At 46.6% G+C, this 23,897-nt stretch overlaps 1 protein-coding gene across 1 annotated transcript in view; it reads left to right on the top strand.

The window, feature by feature from the left end:
* The first annotated feature begins 5,660 nt into the window (after positions 1–5,660).
* The window catches only part of ANXA2 (annexin A2), a 42,135-nt gene continuing 23,898 nt past the window's right edge, over positions 5,661–23,897 (top strand). Inside the window, exons 1-3 of the mRNA XM_037054019.1 lie at positions 5,661–5,762; positions 16,240–16,298; positions 19,653–19,752. Coding sequence (XP_036909914.1) covers positions 16,251–16,298; positions 19,653–19,752 — 148 coding nt within the window. The 5' untranslated portion in view covers positions 5,661–5,762; positions 16,240–16,250. The remainder of the gene's footprint in view (positions 5,763–16,239; positions 16,299–19,652; positions 19,753–23,897) is intronic.

Below are 23,897 nucleotides of genomic sequence, written 5' to 3'. Positions count from 1 at the left end.
GCGAGTATAAGAATGACCATGATGGACGGGCATTTTTAGCCAAATTCATTTCTGTAATCTGTTGTTATTCTGCACTGGCACTCACTACGCCCACCAGGCACAGCAGAGCTCACCTTCTGCTCGTTCAAAACCGACAGGGCGGTTTTGCAATCTGTCCGAGCCAGAAACGTGTTGCTCTAATCCATTCTTCTCAGCAGCCTCCGTGTGTTGTGTGGACTCTCCTGTTGTTAACTTCAACTGAGCCTCGCTGATGAAGACTTCCTGTTGGGACCCTGGGCGGCACTCTTCTCAGGACAGCTGTCCAGAAGCAAACTGGCAGAGTCACAGTTTTAAGCACTGGTAGACCTCGCCGCACTGCCTTCCCACCAACGTCCCACGGCACTGGATGTTACCAGCCTTTTCCTCTTTGTGGGTGGGTGCAAGTAGGAAGGAGGCAACGTAATGTGTTTATGGAGGGAAGCCCAACAGTGACAAGTACTGGCTATGTCACTGTCAGCCTGATAGGAAGCAAGTAAATGTCTAGTGGCAGAGACCAATAAATAAAACACAGGGGCTGGCACAGATAACGCCCCCTTTTTATTACAAAATCTCTCATTACAAAGCCATAAACACGTAATTCTGTAACAATACCCCACTCAAGCACAAAATATGACATTTTAGCGTGTCAAATTAAAACTATAAATTATTACCCCACCGGCCACACTCGAACAGGCATTACTTCCGCTGGACCCTGTGTAAAAATGCCAGGTGACCACTGGAAGAGGGGAGGTATGTAAAAAATGCAAAGAGAATCAGATTAGAGCCAAATCTGCCTGAAGGACTTGGCAAAGGCTTTCTTCATGAGAAAATAATGTCAACATTTGCTCTAAGGCTTGAAGGATGAGGCAAAGTTCACCCCTGCGGAAACCGGGAAAGGCACCCAAGGCCAGTAAGCAGCGTGGACAAAGGCACCGAGCGTGAATGCGCTTGGCTGTGGTGCGTGGTAGGTGGGACGGGGCCATATGTGGGGAATAAGGTTATCACGTAGGTTAGATCCCACAGAGAGAGTTCCAGGAAGGGGTCATACAATCAGACCTATTTCTTAGAAAGATAATTCTGGGTGCCTTGTAGAGCGTGTATTGGGACCAAAAGTACCGGTTGGAGCTGGGAAAGGGAGGTTGGAGTTACTGCACTTTTTTCCCTGAAAAAAGAAATTGTGGTTTGTCCACACCAAGAGTACTCTGTGTGATTAGTGTCATCATACCTTAATTCAACAAGTTTATGTAAGTTTTACTACGAGTTCAGCAGGCTAGATGCTGAAAAGACCCAAGGAGCCAATGAAATAACCACTGTTGCTTCAACACCAACTGGGCGTCTTTTATGTATTGGCTGCTCTTTACAATGGCCCTGCAATACCACAGATGAGAAAACTGAGGTTTTGGAAGTTTCACCTAGCCTTCTTCTGGCCAGGAAGAGGCAGAAACAGAATGAGAAGCCCGGACTGGTTCAGCCCAAAGCCCCACGCATACCCACTCACTCCGAGTCTCTGATTCTCCCCTCCCTCCTCCTCCCTCCTTTCTTCTCTCTTTCCTTCCTCTTTTAACTGTCATCTTTAGCCACGTTTACCAATGAATAGTTTTAAAAGCCACATATTTACATGAGAACTCCATATAATTGTATCTACAATTAGTTAGAGTTAAGTTTGTTAGTAACAGAGCTGGGAAATAAGTGACTTAAATAAGGTAGAGATGTATTTTTTAAATTGATTTTAGAGAGAGAGGGTAAGGTAGAGAGAGAGATAAAAAAACCACAACATCGATTTTATTGTTTCACTTATTCATGCATTCTTTGGTTGATCCCCTGACCTGGGATCAAACCCACAACCTTGGCACATGGGAACGACGTTGTAAACGACTGAACTACCCGGCCTGGGAAGGTAGACATGTATTTTTCTTTCATATAAAGGAAATCTAAAAGAGAGTAATCCAGGATTGAACTGGTTTCCCAGTCATCAGGGAAATAGGCAATGGTTTCCTCCTAACTTGTTTTTTCAGTGTTTTTGTTTTCATCCTCAAGTTTTTGTTTTCCATCCTTTGTGCCTAGTTTCCATCTTCCAATTTCCTTCCAGGTCCACGGTAACTGAAAGAGCTCCAGCCACCGTATCAAGTAATAGGCAAACAAAGTAGAAAAAAAAAGGGGATTCAGGGAGGGAAAAACCATGTCAACTGTTTTTTATTAAAGTGGTTTTATTGAAACTCTACCTCATAACTTTCATTGGCTTCCTCTCTTGCCCAGAATTTAGTTAAATGGACACATCTAATTCCAAACGAAACTGAAAACTATAATCTTTTAGCTGAGTACATTGCTGCCCACTTAAAAAAACAAACAGACTGGCTTTGTTGCTAAGAACAAAAGCAGAATATATATTGAGTGGGAAATGCATACTTTCTATCATAGCTTCCGAACACATCCACACACAACACACAGGCACACACACCCAGGTAGCCGTTACTTAACTTGATCCACTATACCCACACCTCTGCTCTCCAGAGCCAAACACTTTCAACACTTGTGGCTAATTCTTGTGGTAATTCACCTATATACAGGATCTGGCAAATGATGCACCCTTTTTATTACAAAATCATAAGCTTGTAGTTCTGTAACATAACAATATCACCCTCAAGCACACCATAGGACATTTTAGGTGAAATGTTCAAATTAAAATTATACATTATTGCACCCATATTATTACCCTACCAACCACAGTTAAGCAGGCATTACTTCTGCTGGACCCTGTATTTCTAAATAGCGTGTCAGTATGTTCTCATTTTTCAGTTTTAAATAGTACCTATTGTCTATTAAGAAAAATAAGTCTTTTATTCTTTATGTACATATACACATTGTTTGCAGAATTATGATTGTAGAAACACAACCTGAGCCTCTTAATGTACTGTTTGTATTTCCCTCTCATGATAACTGTTTCAGTTATACATTGCTGCATAACTAACCACCTCAAAATTTAGTTTCTTACAACAGTAAGAATTGTTTTGTCCACTAGTGTGCAGTTTGGACAGAGCTCAGTGGGGAGGTCTTTGCTCTTTGCAGCTTCACCTGAGGTGGCTCAACAGGAGGTTGGCTGGCCCACTTTCAAGGTGGCTCACGTAGTCCTGAACCAACTGTCCTGTCTGTCAGCTGAGGACTCTGGTTCCCTCCACAGGCTGCGTGGGCTTCCTCGTGGCATGGTGGCTGCATTCCCAAGCACGTGTCCCAAGTACACAGGAGAGAAATGCATTCACGATCTAGCCCCCGAAGTTCAAGGGGAGTGGGCATACACTCCTCCTTTTGATGGGGAAGTGATGAAGTTCCAGAAGAACATATGGGGTGGGCAATATTATTGAGGTCATCTTTGGAGAGTATAATATTACATAGTGTCTTAGTCTGTTTGGACAACTACATTAAACTATCATAGATGGCATGGCTTATGAAGAACAGAAATTTGTTTCTCACACTTCCACCCCACCCATAATCACAGGGAACAGAGCCAAGCTATCCCCACAGATTCCTGTTCAAATTATAAAATTAAGAGCAAATAAATCCTTATGTTTTAACCACTGAGTTTTGGGCGGCATCTGTCACATTCGCTACAAGTAACGCGGGTGTAGTGTGTGGTCTCTGGACTGGGCAGGAGACTCGGTTTGTGCTCCAGTTTCTTCTCTCCTGCATCAAAATCTAGAACTGGGCAAACCACTCTCTTAAGGCCTCTTTCTGCTCTGACATTCTATTGCTGGGTGAATAGTGCTGCCATTCCATGCTTTTTAGTGAGTGCCTATCATTTCCAGCTGTTGGGTGTGGAGGTACAATAAAGTGTGAACAAAGCAAATGGGAAGCCTGAGAGGGCAGGGTGCAGGCTCAGCAGCAGATGTAATCTGAGATCTGTTGTAGTGGAAACATTCTCCCCAGCCACAGGGAGAGAAGAAAAAGAAAAACGTGGATCTTGGCACTGAAAGATTTCTAAGTTCTTTCGTACTTATCAGCCCCGCATTCCTCAGATATTTGTAAACCACGACTTCTAATTACTTCATTTTTATAATAACATCAGTGGAAGTTCTGTAGCATGAAGCGAGGTCTGGCTATTGCATAGATCTGTTTGTTTGGATCTGCTGGATGCCAAAGATAAGCAAAAACTTTTGTGTGTGTGCTTGGTGGCTTTCATGTATTCCACATGATTTGATTTAAATCTTCTGCGAGGGCCCGATCACAGCACCATTAAGAGTAAGAGGTTGTGGAATCTGCCTACAGGAGTAGAAAAAGATGGCAGAATCCTGTCCAGCCATTACCGTCCATCCCCAAATGTCCAGGGTGGTAGCCAGATAAACACGGTTTAGGCTTTTGGCCTAAATTGAAGAGCTATCAATGTAAATCAGAAACTGTATCAAAACAATTGCTTTTTCCCCCTGTTTGTTGCTCTGAAAGGCCCTATCAGGTATCATTCCAAGTGGACGGACAGGGTCACAGTGAGAGCTCTGGGCTGAGTGTCCTGAGACCCCCTTTGCAGCCTGGACTTCGCAGCTAACGGGCCTGCAAACGGAGGGGTGTTGGCCTCACTATCGTTTTTTTGATTCCCGGAAGTGAAATGATGCTCAACTGGCAAGTAGAAATGAACGTTAAGCTAGATAGGAAGCACTAAGACTAGGAGAAAGAGCTGCACGAAGTGAGTGTCAAAGAGGGAATGCAAAGGCGCTGCAGTGAGAGGTATTTAGGACTCTTAGCAAAACATTCCTGTTCGAGGTTTGAGTCCAGTACTTGCGCAGTCACACATTAAAAAAAAAAAAAGTTTGCTTACACGTTGCCCTGTGGAAGCAAAGCAGGGAAGAAAAGTGAGAGAAACTGAGCAAAACCAAGCGAGGGAACTAGCTAAGCAGCTGCGAAAAAACGACCGTTGAGAAAGAAGACAGGAAACTTCTTTGTTGGAACTGGAGGTTGAACGCCGCCCGCCCCACCCAGCCCGGGAAGGCCTGCCACGAGGACGCACAGAGCTGCCCGGCGCGCAGCGCCGAGTCCGGCCCCGGAGGCTCGGAGAGGAGCGCCCAGGGAAAGGGCGCCTCCCAGCGCAGGAAGGGGCTGGGGGCTGGCTTCTGCTCCCGCTCCCCAGTCTCGGCTCCGGCCTCCCTGCAGGCTCAGAGTCTCGGGGGGGCAAGAGCCGAAGGATCGCCCTCCCCACCCTCCTCCTGGGAACTGCTGGCCTGAGATTAAGTTCCCGAGTTTGCGGACGGTAATGGGGAGCTGGATGCCAATGGCCGCAACTCAGGGGAATCACGACCTAGGTTTTTTTGGGATAGTTTTTCCTTCCATTGCCTGGACGCCCCAAAAAAGTGGTTTAATGAAGATCTAAAGTCTTGTTAACTTATTAATCTAAGCCGGAGCTGAGCACGCCACGTGGCTTTCAAGAAGTAAAATGAGGAAGGGAGGAGGAAATCAGGCCGACGGCCCTCGAGAAAGCCTCGGGGGCGCCTTCACCGAGGGCAGGCCGCGGGCGCCGGGGCTGCTCGGGCACAGCGCGGCCCAGGGAACGCTCCAGGGCGGGGCTGGTGGCCCTCCGGGCAGACCAGTTGGGGAGGGTGAGTCACCGTGACTCCGGGTGGGCGCGGACCGGGGAGCCAGGAGGCGGGGCGGGGCGGGCCTCGCCTGCACCGCGAGGATGTCGCTGTTATAAAAGCCCCACCCAGGCCTGCCGACCGAGCTCTGCTTCTAGGGACACTCACAGCTCTCAGCGCCCGGCCCAGGTAAGTGGGGCGCGCCCTTCCCTTCCGCTATGGCCCGGGGGCCGCTGGGCTAGCGGGGCGCGGAGAGACCGGGAAGAAGACGGCTTTGCCAAGAGAGGCTCGGGCTCAGGGACCCTGTAGGCCATCGTTCGGAGGGGCTGGGGGGCGGTCGGCACAGGGTTCTGCGGAGAGGGGGCGCAGTGGCAGGGTGGTCCCGCTGGAGTGAGAGTGGCCAGTTCTGCCCCGCGTTGGGTGCAGGGTAGAGAGACAGGGTCGTGCAGCCCCCCGAAGTGCTCCCAGGAAGCCCGGAGAGGTAGGTGGCACAGGGGAGGGGTGCAGAGGGCGGCCCCGCATTCCAGACGCACTAGGCGCGGGCAGGGTTGCGGGGAGCAGGGCGTGGCCGCCCTGGGAGCCGCGAGTCCCAAGCGGAGCCGTAACGCCGGGCATTGCCCTCACGTTTAACAAAAGCTTTATGGCCGTTTAGAAAGTAATCCCTTTTACAAGTTACTTTACTTGAAACAAATGCGCGTTTGTGGAACTTGAACCGACCAGCTGGAGAGAAGCGGCGGGCGGGGGGCGGGGAGGAGGAGGTGGGGTGGGAATTTTTAGTAGCAACCCTGGTCCCCGAATCGAAATGAAAAAAAGCTGCAGCTCCTTCTCCTTTGTCTAGGTTATCTTGCGAGAGAGCAACTTCTGATTTCCTTGTATTTGGAGAGTTTCCCACTTGGTTGACCCCTTTTGAATCAGGAAGGAAGTGTCCCCCCGGGTTCTGTGGGGAGGGTTGTGTCGGTGATGCCACAGTGAGTCAGAGGCTGAGGGTGCAGAAAAGGGTGTGCCCCGGCCTCTCCTGCAGTTCTGTGGAGTGGGCCCCAGCGCCTGCTGCGGGAAAGGCTGGATTCCATCAACTGCTCACAACGACGACGGAGTGAATGTCAACCTCCTTACCTGTGAAAGTGGTTGAAGGATGCCCATCTTTTTAACCTTCATTCTCATAAGGATATTATCGAAAATTTCAAAAAACATGTTCACTCAGAAATAAAATATGTAAAGCATACCGAAAACATGGTGCCAGGCAATTTTAGAGCGTCATTTGTATGTAAAGACTTGACGTTTTAAAGCTATAGGTCTTCTGAATTTGTGTGCAAAAGGGCAGTGGCCTTATGGGTGCACGCTGAAACTGTAAGTTCTGGAGTCCAGGAACCTGGGCCCCTGAGTTCAGACAGATTCTGTTCAAAAGTGGGTGCCCCTCGGGAACTTGATGGTTTGAAAAACAATGCCCTTTCCCACTGAAACAGTGTCATGGGAGGTGCTTCCATTCCAGGCTAGCCCAGAAAACCTACTGCGCATGCACTGGTTTCTGAAGACTAATTTGGGAGGTGGGGTGATGGGGGGGAGGAAAGGTGGATGGGTAAGGGAGGGTGTGTGGGAAGGAAGAATAAACCACCAAAATATAGTTTTTGGAACTTTTATTAGTTTTAAAGTTGACCCAGATTAAATTACTTTAGTTGGAAAATGATGTCCTTGTCCCCTTCTCCACGTTTCTCTGCCTTTCTCTTGACTCCTTAGAGACCTTTTGTCTTGACAACTTAAAAAAGCCATCCAAGCTTAGCCACTTCTGCATTCCCTCCTCCTTCCTACCTCAGTGTCTGTAACACCCAGCTAGAGATTAGCAAATTGAATTTATTCATTTATGTGCACTAATACTCAATATTGGGAAAGGTTGGTGGTCCTAAAGCCATCAGCAATCCAGAGGAGCTCTTTGAAAAACAAGAAAAAATTGTTACCTAAACAGATCTGTAATTTATAGAGTTAGAGACTTTGGGATCAAGGAGACGCCTAATGTGATATTCAGGCAACTCGAAGGAGGATTTTAGATGAAGCCAAGTCCAGAGAGGCCCGTGGTGTTAAGATATTCCCGCTTAGCACTTCCCTCCCTTCCCCTAATCCCGTCTATGCTCCAAAAGCTTCAAGAGTTTCTCCACAATTGTCCCTTACATCTGCAGTGGAAGAGTGTGCCCATCAATGTGCATTTTTTTCAGTTGGGGGTTTATGATTTGAAGACCCCCCCACCCCGGATTTTGTAATTCCTGCAGTGCCAAATGACCTGCTTGGGTTGAATGCCCACGAGTACTGCTGACTCACTGACTTTGCTCAGGAGCTTGTTCTTGGATCGGTGTCTCAGTACTTACCATTCTGCGCTTGAGCTATTAAAGTGCTGTATTGATTGACGTTAGGCCAGACATTAGGCCAGCAGTCCTGGCCATTAGTTTCCTGATTAATGTCTGATTGAAGTAGTTTTTCTGGCAAGGTAGATATCTTTCTGTAATTGCTATGGATTTTGAGGTCTGTGGGCGCTTCCTGCACCAGTGGGCCTAGACTCTGGTCGCCAACACAACATGCCACCATGAGCCTTTGTTCTCATTCTGCATGTGTGTGTGTGTGGGGGGGGGGGGCTCTGGTCTTTTTTGGTTCGTGGACAGTGGGTGTGTCTCAAAGGAATCCTAGGCCCTGCTGGGCTGCTTTAAACATGCATTCATTCCACAGTATCTCTTAAGCACCTGTTATGTTCTATTCACAGTTACAGGCACTGGGGTTACTGCAGTGAACCAAAGGGACAAAACGTAGACAAAGCAAGTGAATTGTGTAGGCAGTAACTGGATTTTGAACATTACACTTCCCCAAATCTACGTTAGTTCCCAAGCTTGGCTGGGGCTCCCTGTCCCTTTAACCCAGCTGCCCCCTGGATCTAACCCCAGATCAGGTTTAATCTTAGAGAAAATGTTACTTAATGTGACTTAGCCTGTGTTCTGGATTTGACTGTGAGAATTCGATAGAAAAGGAATGCTCCTCTTTTTCTTTTTTTTTTTTACATGAGAATCCACCCTCCTCATTTTTCCTGGTACCACACCCTATTCTAGTTTTAGGCTAACTCAGAGGAAATTCCAGTTGTTAAAAAAAAGTTCTTCCACCCTTTCGCAGTCTGCTGTATTTTTCCTTCTCCTATGGGCAGAGGCAGTCCCCATCTATTTTGTTGGGGGGCAAGTTAGCAGGAGGGGTTAGGGAGACCCAGGCTTCTTCTGGGTGGTTCTCTGGAGATTACCTCCAAATCGCCTTTTCAGGGTACACCTGGAAGTTTTTAAGCCGTCTGAGCTCAATCTTATCAGAGAGAAGTCCATGGCACCCAGGTAGTCTAATCCTGGGCTTGGCGTGGGAAATTTCGACCAACAGGAGTGGCTGTGACTGTGATCCCTGCCCTTTGTCCCCCTGCCACGCCCAGTCTGCTGCACACAGCTCACAGGAAGTCAGAGTCCCAAGGCCACTCTTCAGATCCTCCTCCCTTCCACCCCCTTCCACAGGAGATGTAGGTTACACCTTGCCCATTGGACAGAGCTAGGACCCAAGGGCCTTGACAGGACAGAGGTGGGGTGCCGAGCCGGGGTGGGAATGGGCTGCATATCATGAAGAAAGAGGACGTGCCCTCCAGTGAGCTGGCCATGCTTCGCAAAGCTTTGTGCAGAAGCTGGGAATTGAAGGCCCCACCTCTGAATGCGTGGCCCTGGAATTCCACTGAATGCTTAGTCGGAGGGAAGAAAAGGAAATTGAGGAAGGGAGGGAATGCATAGGAAAAGAAGACAATATGCAAAGACCTGGTGTGCGTAAACCCTCCTAACATGTGCCTGGATGCCTAGTGTGTGCTGAGCACTGCGCTCAGTCAGACCCATTCGGGCACTGGGATGAGTAACACGGAAACCCCATGGGCAGGTAGAATGGAAGACCGCCTAGATACACTGAGCTCTGAAATGTCAGACACACAACAGCCACAGGAGCACGGAGTCCTGGAAAAGGTAACAGTGCTGTTTGTGTCCAGAGGCCTCGTGGGGATGTTAGCTGGTTGGGATTGAGAGTTCCCAGTGGAGGGACCTCTGAGAGCCCTGGCCTGGAGGCAGCAGGACAGTGCTGAGGGTTTGGAGAACAATTGCAGGTACAGTCTGATTTCGGGGCTGGTGTGCTTGTGTGTGTGTAAGAGAGATTTATGAATCAGTAGGTAAAGTCCAGAGTGTGAGTTTAGACCTTTTTTCTGTTGGCAGCAGGGCCCCTGTTGGAGACACGAGTTGCAGGCCATAAAACGCTGAAATTGAGTTGTAGATGTGGAGGCCTCGGTTTCTCAACTCTGAAAGTGCTTCCTGCCAACTGAGGTCATTCTTCCCGCTGGCCTCTTTCCTCCCACTCCATCCCCAGCTCAGCAGACGGTGTATGGAGAGGCTCTGAGAGCAGAAGGCTGCAACCTGTCTGTAGGTAGCAAACAAAAATGGATTCAGATCAGGCAACACAAGGGACAAGCCAGAGCAAGCTCTGTGTGTCTGTCCTGCTCAATATGATCAGGGCCGCTGGGCAGAATGCCAGGATTTCTGGAGATGACTTGGCCCTGTGACTCAGACATTAATTAAGACCATAAAACCAAGGAGAAAGTATGTGCTTTCAGGAAGGTTCTATTAAATAAAAATGCTTTGGGGGTTGGAGAGTGGAGTACAGGGGGAATTCCCTGCCCACCCCGACTCATGCGTTTCTTTTTCTCCCCTTTTGGTTTAAAATGGTTGCCTGGTCCCTTAGACCCAACATTTTGCACAGTAAGGTTTTTGGTGGGGAAGCCCAGCCCTCCACCTCCCTCCACCCCCACTCTTTTTTTTTTTGGTTTTAAAAATCCTCTTGTATATCACGGAGTCCCTGATTGATTCAGCATGGTTGCTAGGGCTGTGTTTTGTGTCAACAGTACAATGAAACTCTAAGGTGGGCGTGTCAGCGAAACTGTTGGGTTGGAGTCAGATTCTGCACTACAGACCGGCCCTGTTGCAACACGCTTTTGTTCCTGCGAATTAATACGTGGTTCTTCCTGGAGCTGGTTCTTAATTCATTTCAGTGGAGCTTATTTTTACTATTTCAAGTGTTGACTTTTAGGTTACTTTTTTGTTTGTTTGTTTCAGCCTGTTTGCAAACTTTGTTTTACTTTTCTTTTGTGGGGAGAAGTTAAAGCTGTTTCACTTGTACTGTTTTTGTTCTAACTATGTATTTGAAGTGAAACAGTAATGCACAAACCAATCTATAGCGCTTTTTAAAAAAGGACAAACCCTTAAGTTATCTTTCAGCTAGTCCTAATGTGAACTGTAAATTACTTGTTTTTCAACCGTTTTTCATTAATGTCTAGCTTTTTGCTCAAGGGAAGAGCTTTTTCAGTCAGACAATTAACAGTCTCATTGATGAATATTTCAAAGGCCAGAGGAAACTGTTCTGTTTCCTTGGTAGGGTGGAGCTGAGTGAGTCTGTTCGCACCCCAGTGGTGAATTATTTCAAACCAGCTTGAAGTGGGTGTGGGGCTTCCAGTAAGTCTCTCTATTTTCTTAAAGGAAAAACTTTCCCTGATGAGGGACCATTTTAAGGATCTTGTCTAGGAACCCAGCCCTTCCCTGGGAGTGGAAGGTCCTGATATGTAAAGGTAACTCATCAACTTGTTGCATGTCGAGACCAGTGGGAGATCTGGGTGAGGCTGACGTGTCGGCAGGAGTGATGCAGGCTGCCACGCCCATGTTCTGTACAGAGCAGCTTGCCAGAGAGAGTGCTTGTTCTGCTTTAAATGCTCTTAGGAATTTTATGCTGCGATGAGGAATCAGTGGGAATGGAATCGCCTCACGGCACTTAGACTTTATTTTATTTATATTTAAAACAATACGTCCATTAGGGCAGAGCTATTATTTTCAGGAAAAAAATCCAGCCTCCAGAGCAAACGTTGTGAACAGATACTATGAGTATTGGGAACAGATCGCGTTAGCGTTCTGGCCCTCCAGTATTTCTGAGCTTAAACTCACACCATTCGGAAGTTTTCATTTTAGGCCCCCACAAGGCTCGTTTTAAGCCTGTTCTCTGGTTCTCCTGACACCCGGGGACAGTCTCCACCCCACCTCCCCAGGGTGGACCCTTCTCCAGTTAGGCAGTACCTCACCCTTTCTGCTCTTAGCTGACTTCACTTCTACTGTTTTTATCTTTCTCTTGATGTCTTCACCTCTTAGAATGGAGAACCGTTGTGGCGAGGGGGAAGGGGCAAAGACCCCAGAGTCAGAGGGCCCTGATTCTGGCCCTCTCTCCCTGCCCACTGACTGGGTGCCCTGGGCCAGTTGCTCAGGTGTCTCACTGGGGTGTGGAGCGGAGAGAGCTGGAGGTCCTGCAGGGTGGAGCCTGCATTTCACAGTTGTGTGCCTGTCTCTCACTGCGGGTAATGCGGTGCAGGCCAGTGCGTGCTTGTGGCGGGTGGGGGTGGGGTAGGGTGGGGTGATAGATTACTTGAATGTTACCAGGGCCTGTAACCAACAGTAGCCAAGACTTCTTTTTCCACTTTCAAGGGTAGCAGCACACTGACACAATCCATTAATCAAATATACTACATTAAGCTAATGTTTTAACAAACAGGAGTGGGAAAGCCTACTATTTCTTCTAGAGACTAATCAGTCATTCACATAGGACTTTGCTTTGTCAGGGGGATTAGATTCAGAAAAGAAAAGGGGGCTGTGGTTTATTTTTAAGGTGAAATTAAGTTTGCCATTAAGCTTGCATGAAATAGGAAATATTTATATGGATTCAAAAGACGTGCGTGGAGTCACAGCAAGTTTCATGGATATTCCTTTGTAGTTACTGGCATTTTTGCTTTTTCAACAGGACATATAGATAAAACATGTATAAACTGTTAACTATGTAAAATAGCAGCTCATTGTTTCTAAGCATTCATTTAGCGTCTAGAATGTGCAAAGACACTCTTATATCTGTGGGTAAAGTGAAATTCAGGGAGATGAGGTAAGACATACTTACTGCCTGCTGCGTTGAACTGAGCTGAAGCATTTGCTGTCTGAATACTTGGTACGTGGCAGGAACTCAGTGGATGAATCTGGCAGCATCAGTAAGTGCTCTGGCATTGAAAGGAGGGAGAACACTGTGGAATCGGGGTGTAGCTGCCCCATTAGTGCAGCCTCCACAGTGGTGGTGACTTGAGGGATGGACAGGGTCTATAAGAAGAAGAACAATGTAGGGTAAAGAAGTGGGGGAGGAAGGACCAATCAGGGCTCCGTGGATTAAAGGAGTCAGGTGTGTTTGGTGAGAAGCAAGTTGGCCGAAGTCCACTTTTGCTGGAGAGTGGATAGAGGGTGCTGAGGCTGGGTTCACAGGCCACTCCTGGAGAGCAGGACTGAGCTAGAGTATGAGACCACCACTGAAGGATGCACACTGATTGGCGGTGCTGGTACAGTGGTGCGCATAGCTGCCTCCCAAGAATGGACATTGAACAAGATCAACTAGAGGAATTTAATTGATGGTGGCACATGGGACCGATTTGATGAAAGACGGGCACAACTTGTGGACGTTAAATGGAAAGGAAGAGTTGTGGGATTTTTAAGCACCCCTGTTTTCTGTCTCTCCTCAGTATGTTTCGGCTGTGGGAGAAGAATGACTATGAATGGAGAGTGTGTATCAGACTGTGTGTGCTCTCCACCTACTGAGGGTGGCATGTGAGACATGGCTATGCTGGGCAGCTGTCTGCAAAGCCAGTGCTCGGAGCTGGAAAGGCAGCTGGAGAGAACTACACAGGGACAACATCCTGTGCCTCTGTGTCTGAGATTTCTTAGACATCAGAACCAACGTGACGTTTTTTGGATTTAACAAATAAATCGAATTGAACCCACACTTCCTTGAGCAGAAACCACGCCGTTTGCAACCGACTTACCAGTCCTCTGTGTGTTTTGTCGTTTTTATTTCTTAGGGGTACACCGTGGGGACTAGATTCTTCTAGGCAGGGGACAACAGTTTACCCTTCAGTGCAGACCTTGTCGGCCCACTTTTCCCCCAGCCCCAGGGGCCAGAGTCAAGGCCCAGCCTGAGTGGTTCTGCTTTGGTGATTCTCAGGGGAAGGGTGCTGATGAGACCCTTGGTGGTATTTGTTGGCCCGAGGGGAAACTGGAGATTCCTTGAGCAGACTCAAAGTTGTTTCTTTTACAGTCTCAAACTTAGTCTTTAACTGACCCAGCCACTTCAGAGGCTGGGAACCAGGGTTGGACTTCGAGACCAGTGCCGTCTAGTAGAAACAGAATATGAGCTGCGTATGCAATTGTAAATTTTCTAGTAGTCACATTAAAAAAGAAAAAAGCCCTGGCCCAATGACTCAGCTGGTCGGATGCTGCCCCATGCACCAAATGGCTGAGGGTTCAGTTCTGGGTCAGGGCACATGCCCAGGTGCAGGTTCGATCCTTGCTTCAGGCACATGCAGGAGGCAGCCAGTCCTGTTTTTCTGTTTCTTTCTCTTCTCTCTCTAAAAGCAATAAACATATCCTTGGGTGAAGATTAAAAAATTATTTCAAAGTAAAAGAAATAGGTAACATTGAATTTAAGTAGTTTTTATTTAACTCATTATACCCAGCACATCATAAATAATGTATAATCAATATAGAAATTATTGAGAGAATTTTACATTTTTTCCCGCACAAAGTCTTCCAAATCTAGTGTGTACTTCCACGTAAAGTAACGCACATCTCCATTTGGACTGGGCACTTTTCACACTGGATAGGCCGCAGGTGGCTGGTGGCTACTCTGTTGGAGAGTCCACCTCCAGGGCAAGACTTTTTGAGAGAGAGAAAAATAGACTTTCTTCTTTAGGGCAGTGTTAGGTTCCCAGAAAAACTGAGTGGAAAGTCCAAGTTCCCAGGTATTCCCAGCCCCACCTGAGTGGCACCCTTGTCACAACTGATGACCTACATTGACCCGTCACTATCAGTCAAAGTCCACAGTTCGTACTAGGGTTCGTTCTTGGTGTTACACGTTCCGTGTGTCTTGACGGAGATATAATGATGTGTATCCGCTATGAGAGTATCATACACCGTAGTTTTATGGCGCTAAAAATCCTCTTTGCTCCACCTGTTTACCCCTCCCTCCTTCCCCTCTAATTCTGACAACCACGGATCCTTTTGCTGTCTCCTTAGTGTGGCCTTTTCCAGAACGTCATATAGTTGGGATCATACTGTATGTAGCCTTTTCAGACTGGCTTCTTTTGCTTAGTGATGTGCATTTAAGTTCCTTTACGCCTGTTCATAGCTTGATGGTTTCCTTCATTTGTTCGCCCCGAATATTACTGCATTGTCTGGATGTACCACAGTTTGTTTACAGAGGAAGCCTTTGCAAATTGGGGTTGTATGCCAGCACTAGGATGTTTGGGTCTGAGAGTTGTGAGAGTGGGGGGAATTAGAATGGCTGCAATGTTCTTTTTGCCGTGCTTAAAAATCCTCTGTGAGCATTCAGAAGACAGGAGGGGTCTAGGAGAGAGATGGGGCTGAAAATCTTGCAGAAATGTATCAGTCACCAAAACATAGGTAAAGCCTCTTCTCTCACATCCCCTGCCTCCACCCCACACTGAGCCTGGACTCTCACACGAGTTAGTTTATAGTGTTCTGGTCACAGAAAGTGTCTGTGTCGATTCTTCCTCCGGGCCAGTTCTATGAAAATATTTAGACTACGCAAATTGTTGGAAGAGAACAGAAAGCTGAATTTGCATGGATGCAGTTTCCTTGATCAAAGATTATTAAGCACAGAAATATCGACGCGGGAGATGCTACAGTTCAGGTGTTATGCCCACAGTTCGGGATGCAGCGGTGCTGTCTCCTTTGGGAGCTGCTGCTGCTGAACAACCTGCCTTGGCTCAGGCGGGACGAACCCAGTGCCAGCTGAGCGCTCTTCGTTGGCAGGGGCTGCTGTGTCGATTCCGAGAATTGTGTGATGGGAAAGCCAGTTGGCCGGGCAGCAGTGCCACAGCCCGATGAGGTGTAGCGACGGGAAGGTGACTTCGTTTCAGCCATTTTGAATCTTGAATGCAAGGATCAGTCTTTTATGGAGTGTGTTCATGTCAGAAAATCTATCCCCTGTCTTTCTCATTAACAGTTTAATGTCTTCTAAGCAACTGTGAGCTAGGAAAATAATTACGGATGGTAATTAAGGGCTCCATTTAGGAATGTGCCAGTCTGAGAACCATATTGATTTTGTAATTAATATGTCGGGCTTCTTTCAATGTCAGATTACCGGGGAGAAGTAACAGAAGTTGTGACAGATTTGGTAAACTTACCACTTTGTGCTAGAAGTGGAAGGCTCAGTTCTGTCCTGTTGGAACAACAAGTTGCTTTAGTCTTGAAGAGCATTTTGTTTTTGTATTCACACATCAGCCTTCCCAGCCAAGCCTCTGTTCAAACAAAGCAGGAGAAAGACTGGCTTGCTCAGTCGTCCATCCCAAACCTAAGGCAAACTATCACCAAATTTTAATTTTCCCAATCATGAGATGGGAATTGCATATATTTGTAAAAATTACTTTAATATCTTCAGATGAAATGGTCCAAGAAGTAGAGATTAGTGTAATGAATCACTGTGCTTCTGGGGAAAGGAAAGCCTCTTTCTAAAAATGTTTCGCTTTATTTTTTTCCAGCTGCTTTTAAAATGTCTACTGTTCACGAGATTCTGAGCAAGCTCAGCTTGGAGGGTGATGTAAGTATATTGTTTTCACTTTGGGTCGTTTTCGCACATCGGGCCTCTTTGGATGGCACCGCTGCTCTCCCTTTCCTTGGACATCTAAGAAAACGGGACGGAATTCAGACGGCCATTCCCCTTTGGGTTCTTGTTTCTTCCCATTACTTTAGCCTTTTTTGGCATCACATTAAAAGAGGACAGACACCAGTAACACTGAGGTGGTTAGAATTTTGTTCTGCTATATATTTAGCATGTCAGTGACAGGTAATGGACAGTGGTAGTAATCGTTAGGGTGATGTATGACTTTTCAAGTCATGCCCTGGGATTTTATTAGTGACTGGCCATCTCAAAAATGATCCTGAGTGTTTGGGACTTCTTAGTGTCCCAAAAGTTATCCAGACAAGAACTTACACTTTTTTTTTTTTAATTTGGCACCTGGAAAAGCTTTTCTCCCAAAGAGTCTGGATGTTTATTTTTCTTCTTCTTTTTTAAATAATGGAAGTGCAGTAATTCATAATGTTTCCTTTTTTGCTTTGGCTGTCGGGGAGCTCAGAATTATTATTATTATTTTTAATTTTATTTATTTATATTTAAAGGGGAAGGGAAGGAGAGAAGGAGAGAAATATCAAGGTGTGGTTGCCTCTCATGAGTCCCCTGCTGGGAACTGGCCTGCAACCCAGGCATGTGCCCTGACTGGGAATCGAAGTGCGATTGTGTGGTTCGCAGGCCCGCGCTCAATCCACTGAGCTACGCCAGCCAGGGCCCGGAATTATTTTTAATTGTGGAAATGTGTGACATGGAAATTCTGATGCATTTGCTTCTTTGTCTTACAGTTTAAAAATTTTGAACTATATATTGGATTATGTCATTGCAAACGCTTTGAGAATCTAGAATATAAATTATGAATATGTAAAATATCTAATCACATCATGCATCTTTTAGGTCATCTTGGGGAAATGGCTTTTACAAAATCTCAGTACTGGTTTGTAGGCAGATCTTGGAGATATTTCAAAATATTCTCTCAATTAAGTTAAAATACAAAGGAACTCGAAGTGGGCTGACGGCAGCTTGGACCGTGTGCACATGACCCGCTGTTGTCCACGGTGCTCGCCTCAATCTGTTCAGAAGGATGGCGTCTGTGTGAGCACAGTCTGCGGTGCATAAAGCCAGTGTGTGTCCCTCATCTTTCCTTTTGGAACTTGTGCACCGGGTTGTTGGAGACAGTGCACGCTGCCGTTGAGGTCCAGACATGTCCGGGAGCTAAGCGTTTTCTTTCTTTAGTGAATCTCAGCATTAGAGTGTTTTTAGTATCAGGTTTCCCGAGAGGGCTTTTTGTGCCGCCTCTGAAGCTGCTGTGCTCTTGTGCAATGCACTTCTCTGTCCAGTGGGATGCGCCTGCGGTAGAAAATGGCATGTTTCCCCCAGCATTTGGAAAGATCACTTTTGCCTCAATAATTTGATTTTTGGATGAGTGGATTTTACAGATAATAGGCTCAGTTATCCATCTCATTTTGTTTCCATAGATACTAAAAAAATAGGCAAAACATGCCCCTCCTCACTGTTTTGGAATAAGATGACATAGCGCCTGGTGAATGAAGCCATATGGGGTATGGCTCCATGACCAGACTGTCTGCCTTTGTAAGTGATTGATGGCATGTTGATAAATAGGAGGGTGTTTCCCCTTAGATTTCCATCCACAGTTTGCAGACAGCATTTCAGAATAGCTTGATGTTCTTCCTTTTTCCTGAACGTGTCCTCCATTTCCATTCAGTTAATCTTACCGGAAAGTTTCAGAAGTGAAGTCAGATGCCGACCACCTTGATATTTTATTGTGTTTCAGAGTTATAAATAGGAACTGGATTTACTGCTTGGTCAAGATGGTCCCGAGCACATTTTGAGATGTTTTGTCCCATTCTGAACTTAGATTCCTGGCTTGTCCCAGGGGACATTTAAGAGGATGGCCTCTTAGTGGCTTATCTGTACAACCTCCACTGGAGTAAAAGCAACTGGTGTGGGAGGTGGGTGCCTGTAACGTGATGCCTGTGGGTGGCGGTAGGTCAGGGTGCCTTAGTCTCTTACTCTTTCCCAAAACCGAGCCAACAACATTCATCGCATTATGATGGGTGTTATGTACTGAGGGAGGCAGAGGGAGGATTTCAGGATGGGGAACACTGACCCTGAAGGTGGGGTGGTGGTAGGTGGCACCACCAGCCGGCAGCTAACCAAGACCACATCTTACAAGACCACATCGTCCATCCCCTTTTGTCTGTCCCTCGCTTTGGGACTAGGTAGCAGGGGTGCGGAAAGCTGCAAGAGCATTTCCAGGAAGTAGGCAAGCTGACACTTTGGAAGAGAGAACTGTTGTAGAAGCCAGCTATTGCCCTCACCTCGGTCTGGGGTGGGGTGAGGGTGGGCCCCTCTGATCTGGAAGGGTTACGTAAATCATTGGAAAGGAGGAGGGCGTGGTTTACAAGGCAATAAGAAACCCCTAGGAAGAGTGGTAGGCTGAGGGGGCAGTGTTAAAGGCAGCCGAGGGGAGGGGACAGAGAGGGGAGAGAAGAGCAGGAGGAACTTGGTTGACATGAAAGAGGATGTGGGCCGTGTGCTTGACCACTTGGGTGCCACAACAGTGGCCACAGCGGAGGGGCTTCCGCACTTACCTGATAGAGACAAGCAGGCAGGCATTTCACATTCACTTTTAAAAGAATGGTGGGCTCAGCCCTGGCTGGTGTAGCTCACTGGGTTGAGCACAGGCCTGCAAACTGAAGCATCTAGGTTCGATTCCCAGTCAGGGCACATGCCTGGGTTGCAGGCCAGTTCTCAGCAGGGGACAAAAGAGAGGCAACCATACATTGATATTTCTCTCCCTCTCTCCTTCCCTTCCCCTCTAAAGATAAACAAATAAAATCTTTGGAAAAAAAGAAAAAGAATGGTGAACTCAGCCAACAGGCCCAAGAGAAAATTCGTGTGCCTGTTGCAAAAGCTTGGCTAAACACACTTGTTATTCAGGCATCCCCACATTTTCAGTTTGTTTTGAATTGTTGCCAGCCCAGTTTTAATGTTATTCAAACCCTTCCCAAATAAACAGGTGCTTTCAAGTGCTCAGCTTTGTGTTGTCTGCTTTTGAGCTTGCACTATTACGATAAGTGGAAATAGAGACAGCATATTATAAATAGAGACAGCATATTGTAAACTCTCCAGGCCTTGGAAGAAGGAATTCTCGTTAGAAAGTATCAAGCTCCTTGTAGTTACTGAGTCTAAGAATGGTTGAACTGTTAAAAGAAACAATAGGAAAAATCTATTTTAGAAATCGATACTTCAACAAGAGGCACTTCAGTGTGTGATTCGGGTACGTTTCTTTTCCGACCTCAGCACTCCACACCTGCAAATGCGTATGGGTCGGTCAAAGCCTACACCAACTTTGATGCTGACCGGGATGCTCTGAACATTGAAACGGCCATCAAGACCAAAGGTAGGTGATACGTTTGTACTCTCGTCGGGCTCTGACTCGGGTATTTGCAATTGTCTCTCGAATCTCCATACTTTGGTCATCTGAAATTGTTTTAAGGGAGTAGAGTTTTAATGGAGTGGATTCAACCTACCTTACCCCCCTCATACCTACTTGCTTTCCTCCCTCCCTTCTTCTCCCCCTTCCTCCCTCCTCTCTTTGGAGAGAAGAAGATGTAAAACACGAGGCAGTGTTTTAACCAAATAGCACATATGGAAATAGGGCTCAGCTGAGAGCCAGGGGGCCGGGTCCCCTGGGTGTGCGCTCTGGGCCCAGCTCGCCCTCCGAGGCCTCGGGGCCTCTTCTGTAAAGGAAGAAGTTGGTCATGGGGACCTCCAAGGGCATTTTTTTGGTCCTGATTCCCCTTGAATTTCATTACTTTTGTTGGGGAAATGCTGGGAAAATGTTACGCCTCTGCTCTTCAGGTTGATTTAATGAGAGAAAAACTCAGACCCTTTTCACCCTGCTAGTTGACACCACCCCTGAGGCCTGGACATAAAAGGGCGGTTGGAATGAGTGTTTCCTTGAGGTCCAGGATGAGTAAGGAGGACCAGCAGGCACAGAGCCTCCCTCTCTGAATCCAGCAGATAAAGCATTTAATTGCATGGGGTTGAGCAAGAGCTTGTTCAAGTCGTCACGCTGTTTTCTGTCTCTACAGAGTAAACGTTCTGACTTCCCGGGCTTAGGTGTTAACAAAGAATGTGTCTTTAGGGTTGCCCGAGCCCCTGAATCCCTGAAAGCAGGCGATTATTGGGGTGCTGTGATTCCGCCACACTTGTTCTCCATTCTGGACCTCCTTTCCACTGCAAGGTTGGGTGGAGATGCAGACAAGACCCGGCGGTCAGAGCTGCTGGATCCTACCCTTGCTGAAGGGCTAGGAGACATTTTTCTCTTCTAGCAGAGGGAGCTTATTGACACGCTCATACCCAGGTCACTGGCAGACAGGGACCCTCAACCAGGATGACCTAGGAACCTGTGGAACGGGACCGTATGTCCTGGGTTCTGCCTGCACATTTACTGATTGTGCCCCTTTTCACTGTCAAAATTGTTTTATTTTGCAGAATAAATTACACAGTCACCTTTCCTAAAACCCTTGACTGGTGAAACTGGTGACTTTTTTCCAGAGGTGGGAAGAAAAGGAGAAAGATGCCTTGGCTGGAGTGGCTCAGTAGACTGAGCCACTAGCCTGTGAAGCAAAGGGTCGCTGGTTCGATTCCCGTCAGGGCACATGCCTGGGTTGCAGGCCAGGTCCCCAGTAGGGGGTGTGTAAGAGGCAACCACACATTGATGTTTCTCTCCCTCTCTTTCTCTCTTTCCCTTCCCCTCTAAAAATAAAGAAAATCTTTAAAAAAAAAAAAAAAAGAAAGAAAGAAAAGGAGAAAGATCCTTTACGTCCTGTGGTTCTACCAGGACATCAGGGTTTGCATCGCCTGTCTCTGAGCAGCCTTAAGTTCCAGGGGGACACCGTGGGCACTTTCCAGAACGGCTGCCAGGACATCTGAAGGGAGAATAATGAAGTGTCCAAATTTGACCTTTAAAAAGTCTTTTTTTGGTGATTTTAAACATGCTTGTCAAAGATCAGGTTGGGAAGTCAGGAAATCACTAATCAGAACGTAACACTAAAGTCTGCAAGGCTTATCTCATTACAGTCAGTTCTACTCAGTGAAAAGCAATAGATGAGAACATGTGTGATCATCATGGTAAATCTCAGCTCTGCCACTAATTTGCTAGCTATCTGACTGGAAAAATACTTAACTGCCTTAAGCCTCAGTTTTTTTACTAGTAAGTGGGACCAGTCAAAGTTCCCACCCCACAGGGTTATTGTGGAGTAACTCTTAACACCTTAGCATAGAGCCTGGCATTTTGGCATTGCCTGAAATAGTTCACCTGAAAATACACACACACACATACAATCCACTTTGCTAAAACTCACCGGGTCTCATTATCTGGGTGTGTCTGCATTCCTGGGGCTTCCCGCTGTGCCAGGAGAGGTGCACTCGGTTTCCAACAGTTAACTCCTCTGACCAAGATGGTGCCTTCCCCCCTCTCCCCCCACCCCCACCCCTTGAAACAAAGGCTGCTTTTATCTCTGCATGAGAAAGCTTTTAGCACACTGGAATGTAAAGATTGCGCAAAGGAACTCTGGGAACAGCTGAAACTCCCAGGGCAATAAAAATACCTTCAGGCGCTTTCTAAGTTAGCAGGAAAACACTGTAGTTTCTAAGCAGGAATGTCAGCACGGCTGGCACTTGGATTCCTGCTTTCCAGTTTGGTCCAAAGCAGCTGACATCACCGTGATCCCGGCGACAGCTACTTACTGAATTTATCGAGTGCTCATTTTGGGCAGGCATTGCGACCAAGCACTTCCGGAACATTCATCTTAGAAGAACTTCACTTCACCGCGTGGCTCAGGAGGCCAGCTTCTGGGTGACACAGTTGAGGGTTAGTGTGCTCTAGGTCTCTTGGTCTTGTTCCAGACTGGGGTTCCAACCGGTTCTGTCCAGCCCCAGGGTATAGGCTTAAGCATCCAGATATCTTGGTGCCAACCTTCCAGGATCACACTTTTTCTCTTTGCTAAGTGAGTGTCAAACGTGAAAAACTCAATTCTATTGTTATCAGACACATCATGTCTGTGGTCCCACTTTAGGGGCCTGTCCTCTTCTCTTTCCCACTTAAAGCCCAGTGAGTTCCACTTAAGAACCCATTTTTATTTACTTTTTGGGCGGTGCCTAATAATTTTAGAGAGTAATTAAATTTTCTTGCATTATCTCCCGGCCCTTTAAAATAATTTCTAAATTGTCAGTATGTTTAAAACCTTCACTCCTCCTAGGAAACTGTTAAGAGCAAAGAATATGACATTCATACAGAACTCAACGTACTAGGCATATTAGTGTCAGAAACCTTGTGTTGGGGAGTGACTTAGGAAATGGTGATAGCTCACTCTGTATCACATGGAGTGTCTGTAAGCTGTCACAGAGATGTGAAAATAAAGTGTCTGAACACTTTTTAACTTTTTTATTTGATATCATTCACATACCATATAATTCACTGTATAAAACATAGCATTCACTGTTTTTTAGTGTGTTCACGGAGTTGTGCAACCATCATCACAAGTCCAGAACACTGTTTTCACCTTTACCCTCACTGTGACATTTCCATCAAGAAATGGACATAAAAGAGTATATACAGTATGATTATACCACAATTTTTTATGTCAGAAAGGAAAAAGGATGCTAACTGATACATAGAATTATGAGTAATTGATTCTTTTGCTTTCAATATATTCTCTAAGTTTTTGATTATGATGACATATTAACTTCACAATGAAAGGCAGTAAAGGTAATTACAAACAAAAATGAAGCCATTTGTTGGGAGGGTAAAATCCCTTTTGTTCCTTTATCCTTCCCCTTGATATTTTTAGATAACTAACACCACTTTAAAACGAGTTAATTAAGATCTTAGCCCTCCCGTTTAGGAAGCCTTCTACCTGCAGTGGAATTAAGATGCTCTGCCACACCCCACTCCCACCTCCGGGGCTTCCTGCGGGGAACACAGTGCTAAGTAATTGGTGCTTCCTTGACATGAAAGGAAGCGAAGCGTAAACCTTAAATGCTGATACAAACAAAAGCCAGAAGACCAGGAAAAGTAAAGATGGCTCTCTAGGTCTTCTCTGCTAGAAAGGGTAACCTAAGTGCCAGTGCGAAGACCTGTGCCAAGAGCAGAGCATGCTGGGTAGTGCCTGCGGCACCTGATGCGAGATCTACTTAGTGTCCGAGTAAGTACTCCCAGTAGGAGAGCTGGAGCAAGTGACCTGTGGTGGAGGATTTGTCAGCTGCTGTGAATCCCGAGGAGTGTAAAGGAGCAGACCGGAGCGGGGAGGAGTAACGGGAGGAGTAACAGGAGGAGTAGACCTGGGCCACGTCTGTAGGTGGGCGTGGCCTAGACTGGTCATAAGGTCGGTCCCAGAGCAGCTCTGACCCTTCCCCTTCAGCATCTCTCACCTGGCCTGACATCTGTCCTTTAACAATTTTCTTTAATTTATTGATTTTAGAGAGAGAGGGCAATGGAGAGAGAGAGAAAAAAAACAACAGTGATTTCTTGTTCCACTT

This window comes from Sturnira hondurensis, unplaced genomic scaffold (assembly GCF_014824575.4).
Source record: "Sturnira hondurensis isolate 20B ecotype Veracruz unplaced genomic scaffold, ASM1482457v3 Scaffold0008196, whole genome shotgun sequence".
Classification (NCBI taxonomy): Eukaryota; Metazoa; Chordata; class Mammalia; order Chiroptera; family Phyllostomidae; genus Sturnira; species Sturnira hondurensis.
The sequence above is the reverse complement of the archived record's forward strand: the minus strand, read 5'-3'. Positions and strand labels throughout refer to the sequence as shown.